Source organism: Falco naumanni, chromosome 6 (assembly GCF_017639655.2).
Source record: "Falco naumanni isolate bFalNau1 chromosome 6, bFalNau1.pat, whole genome shotgun sequence".
Lineage (NCBI taxonomy): Eukaryota > Metazoa > Chordata > Aves > Falconiformes > Falconidae > Falco > Falco naumanni.
The window spans coordinates 51,616,044-51,628,679 of NC_054059.1; the positions used below are offsets into that span (position 1 = coordinate 51,616,044).

At 36.8% G+C, this 12,636-nt stretch overlaps 1 protein-coding gene across 7 annotated transcripts in view; it reads left to right on the top strand.

Annotated features, from left to right (window-relative positions):
• Nucleotides 1–12,636, top strand: part of REPS1 (RALBP1 associated Eps domain containing 1) — a 67,931-nt gene that overhangs the window by 25,963 nt on the left and 29,332 nt on the right. For 6 of the 7 annotated variants that reach the window (XM_040599514.1, XM_040599510.1, XM_040599511.1 and 3 more), the window contains exons 4-7: nt 4,870–5,023; nt 11,489–11,616; nt 12,085–12,247; nt 12,551–12,614. In XM_040599514.1, coding sequence (XP_040455448.1) covers nt 4,870–5,023; nt 11,489–11,616; nt 12,085–12,247; nt 12,551–12,614 — 509 coding nt within the window. Of the gene's footprint in view, nt 1–774; nt 906–4,869; nt 5,024–11,488; nt 11,617–12,084; nt 12,248–12,550; nt 12,615–12,636 lie in introns of all 7 variants that reach the window. The other variant, XM_040599515.1, reaches the window with a different exon arrangement.

The following is a 12,636-nucleotide window of genomic DNA, read 5'->3' on the forward strand; positions in this document are numbered from 1 at the left end:
CTGTGCATCCAGTCTTCTGTTTTCAGCTGATTGATTCTCATTACGCACTTCGCTATTAATTTCCACTATGCAAGAAAATGTGTTTTATACTTTAAAACCTGATAATTTACTGTTACCTATGTCCTGAAAGGAATCCATCCATCTGCCTCCTTAGATTCGTTGTCAGAATTCATCAGCATGCTATTTATTGTGCATAATCAGTTACGTATAGTATCAGATCAGGTTATTCCCCAAATCAGTCATTCAGGAGCTTTACTAGAAAATTCCCTTCAATCCCATAGTTCCTATTCTAATACAATCGAGCCTTGATCCTTCTGTAGTCAGTTCTTTTGCAGCTTAGATTCTTGTATTAAACTTCACATTGTTGCAATTACCTTGTCTAGCCACCCCGCTGAAGTATGCTGAGGTTCGGTGTGGGTCCTTTGCCTAGACAAATCATAAAAATAATACCAGCCAACTTAAGTAAAATTTCCCATGCTGTGATTGATCCATTTCTCATTTGCCTCTGTGTTTGTAATTATTCTTTCTTCAAAATCTAGTCTAAACCTTTCAAACTGTTGAGGTCAGACTAACCAGTTTGTAATTGGCTGAACCAGACACCCCACCTCTAAAAATTTGTAGTATTGCATGTGGAGAAGTTCACATTGAACCTTGGACTATTTTGTTCTTCAGTATGAATGCTAGTTGATTACAAAAACATGGGTTCTGCAATGCAATTACCATCTCCAGCATAATATTTCTTCATGATGGATCTGTTCCCTGACTCTTATGCAGGCTGTGTGGTATCAAGACCTGGATCACAACACCCTTAGAGCTACCCTTCGGATACCATGTCTGGCTTCATTGTCTCTGGAATTCTCCTTAGGAGGCTTTCTTCTGGCCTGAGGTGTGAGATCCAGGAAAAGGTTTATAATCTCCTTTGACTCGTGTATGCTTGCAATGCCCTTTTAAGATTGAGATCCCTTCAGAGTTGCTTTAGCACAGTATTGTGTTGCCTTATGCCAGTTTGTTTGACTTACTTTCATTGAGGTTCTTCTTTTAGAACCATATGTTATATCACCTTTTTTAATTATCATGCTATTTTTGGTAACTGCTTGTCATTCCACAAAAGTCCAAGTTCCGAGTCCTTGACAGTGTCTTGGTTTTGTAATTCCAGCTTGACAAAAATCATGCTTTTTTAGAACTTCTTAAAATGTGGGGTTTTTTTACAATTAAGATGGATTGCTTAAGGTTATAGCTAACAGGCAAAAATTATTTTTTGATTAGTTATTGAGAAGAATGCGCCCAGCAGTTGGATTTAGCATGAAAGTGTTAAATAGTTATTAACTACGTATGTCAACATGCTTTTATTCAGATCAGTTTTCTGGAGAAATTTGAAGAGGAAAAATAGATGTCTTAAGATAGTAAAAACTAGAACATAGTAGTTGCTATGTTTTTTATTGAGGTTTGTTTGGAGAAAAATTAAAAGCTGGTGTTTAAAATGTTTAATTGCATTCAAAGTGCTAAAATGGTTTATCAAAATAAGATTTTAATAGCAGCTGATATAATAAATGACATGTCAACTACAGTATACAGATGGTGAGTAAAATTGTCAAAGTTCCCAAGGAGATTAGGTGGGTAACTTCTGTTAAAATCGGTGAAATTCAAAATTGCAGTTATCAGTAACCCAAACTAGGCAACCTGTTGTAGTTGAATTTCAGCATTTTGAAGAGCAGTTAGGTTAGGTTGTGTACCCTAATACTCTTAAAAAAATCTGACCCTGGGTATTTCAGGCTTTCAAAATTTGTTTCTTTTATTAATAGATTCGACAGGCCAAAGTGGACAACCCTACTTCCTCAGCTGCAATGTATACTCTCAGTTTATGAGAGTGTATGTTGCAGCTGAGGAGCAGAGGTGGTTCTAACGAACCTATGGCCTCTGTTCCCTAAAGTGTGAAGCTCAATGCAAAACTGAAGTGGAAACTTTGTACAACAAACCATGTTTTCTAGGCATGAGTATATGAAAATGACAACTTCTTACTCCCTGCAAAGGCAGATACATAGCAGATGTTAACCTATACATAAGGGGTGAATGAACCTATATGTAAACTGCAGTTTCAGTAAATCTGTACTCATTGTGTTTTCCCATGACTGCTTTTGAATGAGAGTCAATGTTTCTACAATCCTGCCTCCTCCCCAGTCTTTTCTGGATTTCACTTTCCTTCTTTACACTTGGATCAAGCCGTCAGTATTTTGGCTAAGCCATTTTTTATTTATATATACACACACACATATCTTTTTGTGTGCATATATAAATAATACTTTTTTTTTTTAGTTCAGGCGTTTAGGTCTCCTAAGCTTCTAATAAGCTAGATTAATTCCATGAGTGGTATATGCAAGTGATTGGGGTTGCACAAGGGAAGGATGGTGCCACAGTAATGCCATCTAAATTTGGTTTAAACTGTTTTGGGAATGTGTGACTTGTCTGTCTTCCAGAAGCTTTTTGACATTAGATTTGGTGACATGCTTTTGATGTTCAGTAATTTTGGAGTCTGTAAGCTGAAGCTCCAAATCAATTGTGAGAAATCTGTAAATGTTCAGAATTCTGATACACCATTGATGGGAAACATGGAGAACAAAGTTAATTATTTATTATGCTTGTACTTCAGATGAACTGATTACTATTATTACATGCTTTACAGAATCACATGTAAGGTAAACATTTAAAAGAATCGAAGAGGATCATATTTGCAGTTTCTTCCTGTGCCTTGAGCGTAAGGTCAAATGTTAGATGGAAGCTTCTGAATAGTCAGTTGTCAGCTTCATCAGGGCAAGGCTGCTTTATGAGGCCTACGTGTCAGGAGTTTTAATGTTCACATGCAGTTACTAGTAGTAGTGAGTGGTTTCCTTTAGACTGTCTTATGTTTGTCTGCCTCAGGTTTTCTTTGTCTTTCTGGACCATCTGACTGACTTAAGTAAGAGTACTGGAGTAAATGAATAGTGTCTGCAACCAAGCATAGCTTTCCCTAGGTTTACTCATGGCATTTTGTCTAAGAACTCTAACATCCTTCAAATACTGTCTGATAAAAGATGGCTTCTATAAAAGCCAAGGGAAAAGGAAGCTTGTAATTGATTTCAGTGGCGCATCATCATGGTTATCCTAGCTCCTGTTGCACTATGCTAAGCAGACTAACCATTCAACCTCAGTTCTAGCTTCCAGCCTGCAAGTGGCACTTTGGATAGACTGACTCCTTCTCGTGCCCCCACGTACCTGTAAGGGTAAGAATGTGCTGTCACCTAAAATACTTGACAAGGAATGTAAGGTGCTAACAGTTTCAGGCAAATTTCAGAAAGGCATGTAACTGCAACAAAAAAACCTTGACCTGGTAGAGGTACTGTGGAAAAACAGTGACTTTGTGCAGTCTTGGTCCCTGAATTAAAAGTTGGAGTGAGTTAGTGCTGCTGCCAGCCACTTTTGTAATACTCTTTGCCAATACGTATGGGCATCATTTAAATGCTTTGAATGGTAAGTTCAAAATCTTGTGGCCTAGGAACTCGTTTTAAGGAAATCTGACTGAATGGTCAGAACTTTCAGAAAATGCCTCAGTTGCAGAATCAATTGGGCTGGTCCTATATCCTAGGAAACATGAAAATCAGAGGGGGGGGGAAAGGGTGAAAGTTTACATCAGCACACTAGAAAGTCACCAGTCATCATGGCCCTGAAACTTTTTTGTTAGGATGCATGTAGTTTTAGTGTGTACCTTGCTTGGAGAAAAGCTTGTTTATGGCACTTTCTTACTGCTTTTAGACTTTTGCAGATGTAATATTGATTTTAAAAGCATAATGACCATTGAATGTTCAGCAAGGTAAACCAGTTCAGGTTTGGGAATCATGTGGAAGCCTACAGTCAGCCTGGGTGTTGGTGCTTGATAGTATGTTAACAGTTGTTAACACAGAGTACCAAACTATTTTTTTCTCTACTGCTGAAACAGATTTTTAGATTTTTAGCTTTGTTTTTATTTTCCAGGAAACTGAGTTCAGGTTTTGTTTTATTGTTGTACCTGTTTTCACTGATAACGGTTTAGTTCACATTGAGAGATCAGGCAAATGGTAATTTCAAAAGATCTTGATATAGGGAGGAAATAACTTTCTACTATATAAATACTTTTCACAACATAAATTTTTTTTTGGTTTGTTTTATTTGAAATGGAATAATCTGGTAATCTAAATGTCTCGTGAGAACTGATTTCAGGTAGAAATTGCTTCTGTGATTCTCTGTTTTCCTGCCTGTTCAGGGAGAACATAGTACAATATGGGATTAAAGAGAGGCTTAACAGCAGGGCAAAACTACCTTTTAATTTGTACAGCAGAGAAGTATATCCTAGATGGCATCACTCTCTGAAAAAATTACATCTATGTTCTTGCATATTAAAAAAAACATGGCCTGTCTAGTGATTTCTGCCCCCCTTCCCCCCCGATGTATAATTCTGGTTTGTTTTTATCACTTGATGAAAATTAGGTATGATAATAAATTCTACAGTAAGTAATGTTTTCTTTTGAGACCTGGTTTCAAATGTAACTTTTATCACAAGTGAAAGTGAGTCTTATAATCTAGTTTCCTTTGTAGTGAAATCATTTAACTTGGCATTGCTGTTCTCTTTAAGAATTCCAAGTTAAAAATACATTAAATGACATTGTTTGGAGTGAACATATCCAGTCCCTGTTATACTGTACGTGACTTCTGCTGTTCGCTCATTTTAATAAGTACTAAAATTTTCACACTCTGAAATGAGACTTTAACTGCAGTGATGGTTGAAATAATGGTTTTAGACAGGCTTTTGTGTAATTAGTTATTTAGTAAAAAACTTAAAAGGTTCCTTTGTTTTATTAGGAGTCCACATCTCCAGTTGTTTCACCACAGCAATCCCCACCAACCTCTCCACATACATGGAGGAAGCACAACCGCCATCCCAGCGGAGGGAATAATGAACGGCCTCTTGCTGGACCTGGGCCTTTTTGGGCTCCATTTAGTGAAGCACAACCAGGTATAAATGTCTTCTGTTATGCTTCAGCTGTAACCCAAAGTTGTGACGTTCTTAAGTATATTAAATGAGTTTAGGGCAGCTTATCTTCATGTACTCCAATCCTGGAAACTTTCTTGCAGATTCAAATGTTCATGTTCATGGCAGCACTGTGGAATCTGTGGTCTTGCATATGGCGAGATCCATTTCTTAATGTGATATGGGAAACGCTTAAGAGTTTGGAGGGAGGGAAAGAGAGTATGAAAGTTTCCCAGGGGAAAGTTTTCTCATACACAACTGATATCATTCTGAAACTGTGCAGGAACTGTCAGTATACCCAACAACATGAGGAGCTCAAGGGCAAGCAAGGGAAAGATAACTTACTGTTTGACTTATGTTTCTGGTAGATTAGGTGAATTGTTAGAACAACTAATTCTCTTAGCATTTTTTTCTTTCTTTAAAGTCTATATAACTGAAGCTACTGTATTTCCAATCTGTCAAGGTAGAACCACTTATTTCAGTAAAGCTTTTCATCCTTTGTTGTTCCTTTAACATGAGGACCCTCGCTGTTGTTGTATCACTGTGCTCAGATTTAAAAAGCTTTCCTCTTAATATCACATATTTCAAAATTTTCTGTTTTCTTTTGTGATGCTTAATAGACTTAATATGTTTGGGAACAGTGGGGCAATTCTAATTCAGGTTCTGGTTTTGATGAAACGTTAAATAATATGCTGTATTTTGCAGGCTGTAGTTTCAGGTTAAACTGTCGTTTGTTGATTTAAGTTGTGATATTCCAAAATTGATACCTTTCAATTTATCACCAATCTGTAGTTATAAGCATCCGTGGAGGACCAGGGATTCTGTTGTTAGAATTGTTTGGATAAGGAAACAAAACTTATTTTAGAAGTGAAATGGGTTGTATGCAGAGGTTTATACCAGTGTCCTGAATGTCGTTTGCTAGGAAGTGCCGGTCAACTTTATATTAGTCTGCTCGTTGCATGTACGTAATTACTTCTAAGGGTTCAGTCCAGGCATTGTGATTTCCCCCCACAGTCAATTTCTTGACTCTCTTCTTGGACAGTTTAGTTGATTTGCTTTTCTTACAAGCTGAACTACAATTTTGGTAGCTGATTTCTAACTTGTTAAGGTTTTGTAATTTAAGTGGAGGACTCTAGGAAAGCATGCAAACTATTCATACTGTTAAGAATTCAATATTGCCCTCTTAAAAATAAGGTTGTAATACAGTGTTAATATTTCAGTTTGGCAGTGCTTTCCCTGTGATGTCTAATGGATACATTTTTTAGTAGTAGCCTGGAAATATTTCTGAAGTAGCTCAATATTTGCCAGTTTTATACTCCATACTGAAACACATTCATAGTGTGTTTAAAGTGATTTGGAGATACCGTTATAGAAAGATTGTATGTTCTGCCAGTGCTAAGGGGTAGAGTGGATTTTCATATATTGGTTTAAGAAAAATTGTTATTGTGAATCACTGTGGATGATTTTTTTTTTTTTGCACTGCAGGTGATTAATTACTCCTTTAAATTTCAGCTGTTGTAGACAGTTGGTCATTCTTTTTCCCTTTGAGCCTACTTTTTAAAGGATGGTATTTTGTAGAATAATTATATTCTGCTGACATTTAGGTAGAACCAGATAGACAGTTTTCTTAAAATCAGCACTGCAAGCTCATCTTAATTCCAATGCAAGATGTTCTTGAGAAATCAGGTAATTTGCAAGTACCTGATATAATTTCAGTAGGATTTAAGTTAGAGCTGCTATTTCAGTTGTGATCCAAGAAAAATAAAACCCAGGTCTCTTTGCTTGTATTTCATGTTATGTGAAACATCATTTGAGGGTAATGGGGTTCTCAACTACAAGCCTGGAATGTCAAGTGTGAAAGTGATGAGTCTAATATTAAATAGCATGTTGCCTTAAACCAGAAGAACAAAAATCAAAATGTAATTTTGGGGGTTTGTTTTGTTCAAATGGGAAGATTCTGACATAGTAAAGGTATTGCATTGCATCGTCATCCTGCCACCATGAACAAAATTAAGTAGTGCTTTCTGTATTGAATTGGGTTGTAGAATAATTATTAGATAATGACTTGATTGAAGTTTTTAAAAATCTTACACCTTGTTTTGTATCAGTTTTAAGCATGACTTACAGCTGTGGTTCTCAATTTCTTGAGGGAGAAAACCTGTTCTCATGTCAACAGAGCAAATTAATTTGGATTTTACAATTTTTTTGCCACTGTGTTGTCCAGTAATTCAGTTAAGATAGTGTTAGTGATGCTTCATAATAGCTGGACTTTGAGGTACTGTCATGACGAGCACAGTGTGCTTATACACACGAAGTTGGAAGGCAAGGTTTGTTACCTTTTTTCGTCAAGCTTTTTTGTAAAGAGACCCCAGAGAGTGCATGTATTTTACTTTAATACCAGGGATTAAAAGTGCAGTGACAGACATTGATCACCTGTGTAGAATGAAGTTTATAGTTGGTTCAGGTCTCATCCTTAAATGTTGGGTTCAGTTCTATTAAAACCTGAGTCTCTCAAGTCTTCCATGTATCTTTGATTTGACAGTTAAGATAAAGCTGTTCAAAAATCCTGTTACATCCCAGTTCTGGCTTGCATCTCTGATCAGGATCAATCTTCATAGAATAATACAGTGGATGACTGAACCCCTTGTAGGAAACTGAATTGTATATGAGAGCCTCCTGTTCCTATAGTTACCAGAGAAGGGAAAAAATACTTACACTTTAATGTTTTCAGCTCATTTTGCACTACAGCTTCAGCTGCTAGAAGTGTGCTAATGGTAGCAAACTTGGAAAGAACGTCTTCCCCATTTCAAATGATGAATTTGAATGGCATGTCAGGATAGAGGCTAGAAATTATTTTTTTATTACCTTGTAGTCTGTTTGGGCTGGAGGCAAAGCAGCGCATTTATGTTGGTAGTATCCAAATAATGATTTCAAACTAGTGAAAAAAAATCTGAGGTCTTCTGTTCAGTCATAGGACCTCTGTTAGCTTTCTTTGGCATTACATCAAAGTTTTGTTTTGATGTCTGAATATGAATGAGAACTTGCAGCCCTAACCCACGCTTCTTTCTCTTCCTCATTGGGAGAGAGATTGCTGCAGTTCATGAAATCAAGAACCAGAAAACTTCATGGACAAAAGTGGAACGTGTCTACTGGGCTAACAGTTTGTTTGTATCTTTAGAGTCCTAAGATATTTACTGTGCTTGCAGGGGACTGAATAGTCCTTTGTTTTTCCTAGCTACTGCTTAACTAAGTGATGATAACTGGCCTTTTTACAATGTGAAGAATATTCTTACTTGTATGTGATTATTCAGGGAGGGAAGAGCTCCACTTATTTCATTTTATTGCCAAAGTTTTACTCACTTTCTGGTTTTGTTTCATCACAAGTTGGTGGTGAGGAGAGGTCTTGCTAGTTAATGAAGTTGAAATTTTAATTCTCTGTGAGTAAACCAACATTTGTATAGTTGCTGAAAATTACAGGCTACTCGGATGTTATCTAGATAAACCATTTCTTACACTTAAATTTGTAGCTTAAAGCAAGGGGGTAACTCTTCTCCCCCAGGAATGGAGGTCATTTTCCACAAGTTATGAATGTGCTGGTAAGATATTCAAGCTAGAGAAGGATGCAGAGCAGCGACAGGAATTCAAGTTAGGTCTTCACACTAAACCTAGTGCATTAGGCTTCACCCACTAGTTCAAATCTAACAGCTGGTTTTAGGCCTGCTCTCCATTCAAAGTGCCGTTAAAGGTGTTCTCGCTGGTGAAAATGCACAGACACCATTGGTGGTTGTTTCTTCATTGGGTTAAGAATTGAGTTAATAAAACAAAAACACACTGGTTGTTCAGAGTCTTCTCTGTGACCCAGTTTTCTTGCATCTTCCCTTCTACCTCCAGTGTTCCTTGTCTAGTTTTGTAGTTTGAGAAGGTGAGGAGTGACAGTCTTTAATTCAGACAGATGTACTTTCCATGATTGAGTCCATGAGTATTTGTGTAGATCCAGGTATCCACTAGTAACTTGTAATCTTTCTCCAGCATTCCCATCCTGTGTCCTAAAATGTTGCATTGCAGAGTGAGTAACAGGAACAGTAAAGCCAGAGTATTCTTGTTGGGATTATTTGAACAAGTGAGAGAGGAAACAATTCTTGTAATAACTTGTACAGTACTCGGAGGTATGACAGTTTGGTGCTACTGGCATCTTCGTTGCTGTCAAAGTACAGCTTTGGAAAAGGTGCTGTGCTACGTGGGGTACAGATTGAACTGTATGAAGAAAAGTTGTTGGGAGGAGTCAAAACAGAGTTAACGTACAAGTGGTGGTAATGTTAGTGTCTGAGGGGCAAGGAAGGGGAGAGCCATTGTATCAAAAGTAAACTTTACGTGTGGCATATCCATAGGAGAGATGGGAAGGACTTGTCTGAATCTTAACTGTTAGCCCTGTGTTTAAGAGACCAGGTGGAGACAGACTGGGCTTTTCTGCATGTTTCTTTCTAGTGTTTTAGAGTTAGGCCAGCTACTGAAGAAGAATCCCAAAGTTAAAAGTATTGTCAAACTCACTGCCTTTATTCTCAGCAATGCTGGATGAAGTTCGCTAGGAGCTGCGGGCCACACAGGATTTCCCAGAAGTGGATGACAAATGTGGGAACAAAAGGAGTAGTCACAGTGGCTTTTCAACCTAGTAAAGCTAACTTTAAAAAAACAAACTCAAAACCGACACATAATACAACCCCCCCCCCCAACAAAACAAACCCTACCCCTTGATTCATATTTTGAAATTCAGAAATAATGTAACCTCTCAATTTTTTAAATTTGACTTACCTTCTCCTTCAAAAAAATCTTACTCCCACTGGAAATCTTGATTTTTATTCTGTGTAATGGAAGGTTAAATGTATTGTGCACAATTATGGCTATTGTATGTAGGAGAAGAGCAAGGATAAACTAAATCTAAGCATTTCACTCATTACTTTCTCCTAAGAAAAAAAGGGCATTTATGGAATGAAAGAGTAATTGCATACCATTACATGTTAGTATGCAAAATTGCTATTTAATAATGTTACTGCTACTTCAGATGTTAGTCCTTGGTCTGCCTTGCTGATTCTCAGATTTCCTTCACTCTGTTTACTGCAGATTGTGTACGAGTAGTGTCATCAGTCTCCAAGAACCTGAAATTGTTGATATGTCAGCTTCATAAATAGATTACCTATATATATATAAATGGATTTCTCATAGCAATATTTTTTAGTCAGCATCCTGACAATAACTTCTTGAGGTTTATTGCTTCAATTTAGATCTTAGTGGCAGGATTAAAAATATGACATTAATGTTGTATTTCTTGTTTGTGAGTGTGTGGAGGGCTTACAGAAGCTCACAGGAAGTTGACCTGCCTTTTAAAAGGAAATATGCTTCTAGGTTATGCTGCAGAAATTCCTATCTAAGTATGACATTAACATATTTCAAGAGAAAGCATTTAGTTGCAAGAGTACATTAATCAGTTTCACAACTGTTGTTGTTGTGAACCTGATAAATCTGTAAATCGGAAATGCTGTTCAGATTTAAGAAGTTCAGCATTTCTTTTAGGAGTCAAGGAGTAGGAAGAGTCCTGAGATTCTTCTAGACTTGTTCTAAATGGTTTGTCTTCTCTCTGATCGGTGTTCCATAAATTTTTAATTTGTGACTGGAGAGTTTTGAGGGGTTTGTACATAAAGCAGTGGGTGGCCATTTTTCTACAGTTGGTTCATTGTTGTTTTAATATTAAGACATTGAACATCAGCAGTACTTCAGAAGTAGATTATAACAAGGCACTAGGGTGAATCTCTCAGTAGTTGTGTTCCAGATAGTGCTGACATCTATGTATTAGCTATATGTGGATGCTTTTTGTTATTCTTGGCCTGGTTTTAAGCAACTGAGTGAAGTTAGTCTAGAAATAATTCAGGAAAAAAACCCTTACCTTTGCCAAAAAGCCTGATTCTTAAGAGGAATTTCCAAGGTTTTGTTCTTTGAACGGCAAACTAAAATCTAGAAAATAAAGAAGTTTAGTCATAGTGGTGCTAGTGCTAGTATTGTATGCCACTTTTAAATAGCTGTATGTCTGTACAAGTATTGTTCATTTCAGTTAAGTGAAAATGTGGGGTATTAACTCACTTATTCAAAACCCATTGAATGGGTAAAAGCCAATTTATATTTTACATGTTGTAATAAGCTCATTGCTCACTTCTGTCTTTTTAGTCCAGAATTAATGTGACAAATGTAAAAATCTGCAGGAATGAGTTGTCAAGAGGTGAACTTTGTCATATTGGTGCAATTTGAGTTTCATTTTCCTCACCGTTCTACAAGTGCGTATCTCCCTGACAGGAGCATGTGTTTCAGGATTATATTTTTTTTGACTGCTTTCCGTATCCGTAGTTCTTACTCAGTCTTCAGGGTTGTCTTTTGAAAAGGAAATGTTTCTTCTGTTTTCAGGCTCATCTACTTCTAGTGATCCCATGTGGTCTGGCCATTCACCACCACCCCATCAAGAAAATTGGGTCAGTTTTGCAGATACCCCACCAACCAGTGCTCTTTTAGCCATGCATCCTGCTTCTGTCCAGGTGTGACACTTTATTGGTATTTGATTTGCTTCATTCAGATTGATGTTGCAATCCTTTTTTTTTAAAATAATTTTCATTGCAGATGTTTACTGTGTATCTGTGCTGTAGTCTGTTCAGTGCTATTTACCCAAGAGATACTTGTTTCACTGAGTTGACTTTGTTTGGAATGATTAACTGAAAGCTATTAATTTTAAAAGTATCAATAATTATGTCTTCAAAACATTTGTTTAGCTTTTTTGCATATGTGCCATACCTTTTTTTCTGCTTGCATACCTGCAGTCATTCCTATCCATATGTATCAATGTGCAAAAATACCCTGTCATTATCCTGTAGATACCATCTGATGATTTTCCGCAGTTTTTAAACAACTGCGAGATTTAACTATGTTTTATTTTTAGAAGGCAAGAAGTTGAGAAGTCGTAGGAGCATTTTAGGTAGATAATACTGAGGAAAAATATTTCATTTCAGGACCAGACAACAGTACGAACTGTAGCATCAGCTACAACAACAAATGAAATTCGTAGGCAATCAAGTAGTTATGATGACCCCTGGAAAATAACTGATGAACAAAGGCAGTATTATGTTAATCAGTTTAAAACCATTCAACCTGATCTAAATGGATTTATACCAGGTAAGTTGCTCTTTAAAAAATATAATTGTGATTGCAGCAGTTCTGTTACAAAGACTTTGTTGTGCACTTAGGTTTGCATACCATTTTGAAGGAAGTTCTGCGTTTTACTGATAATCTGGTAAACTCCAGTGTAATTCAAGAAAGGACTTGAAACTCATTTGCCTTTCCTTCATTTAACCGTAGTAATTAGTGCCATTTTCCCCAAAACCTTTGCTAAGTAGTTCATCTCCTTGGCCATAACTGTAAGTCTTCTAATGATTTAACTTGATTTAAATATTAAAAATGGTTATTGTAACTTTTCAGGATCTGCAGCTAAAGAATTTTTCACTAAGTCAAAACTACCTATTCTTGAACTTTCTCATATTTGGTAAGTGTGATGTGTCTGTACT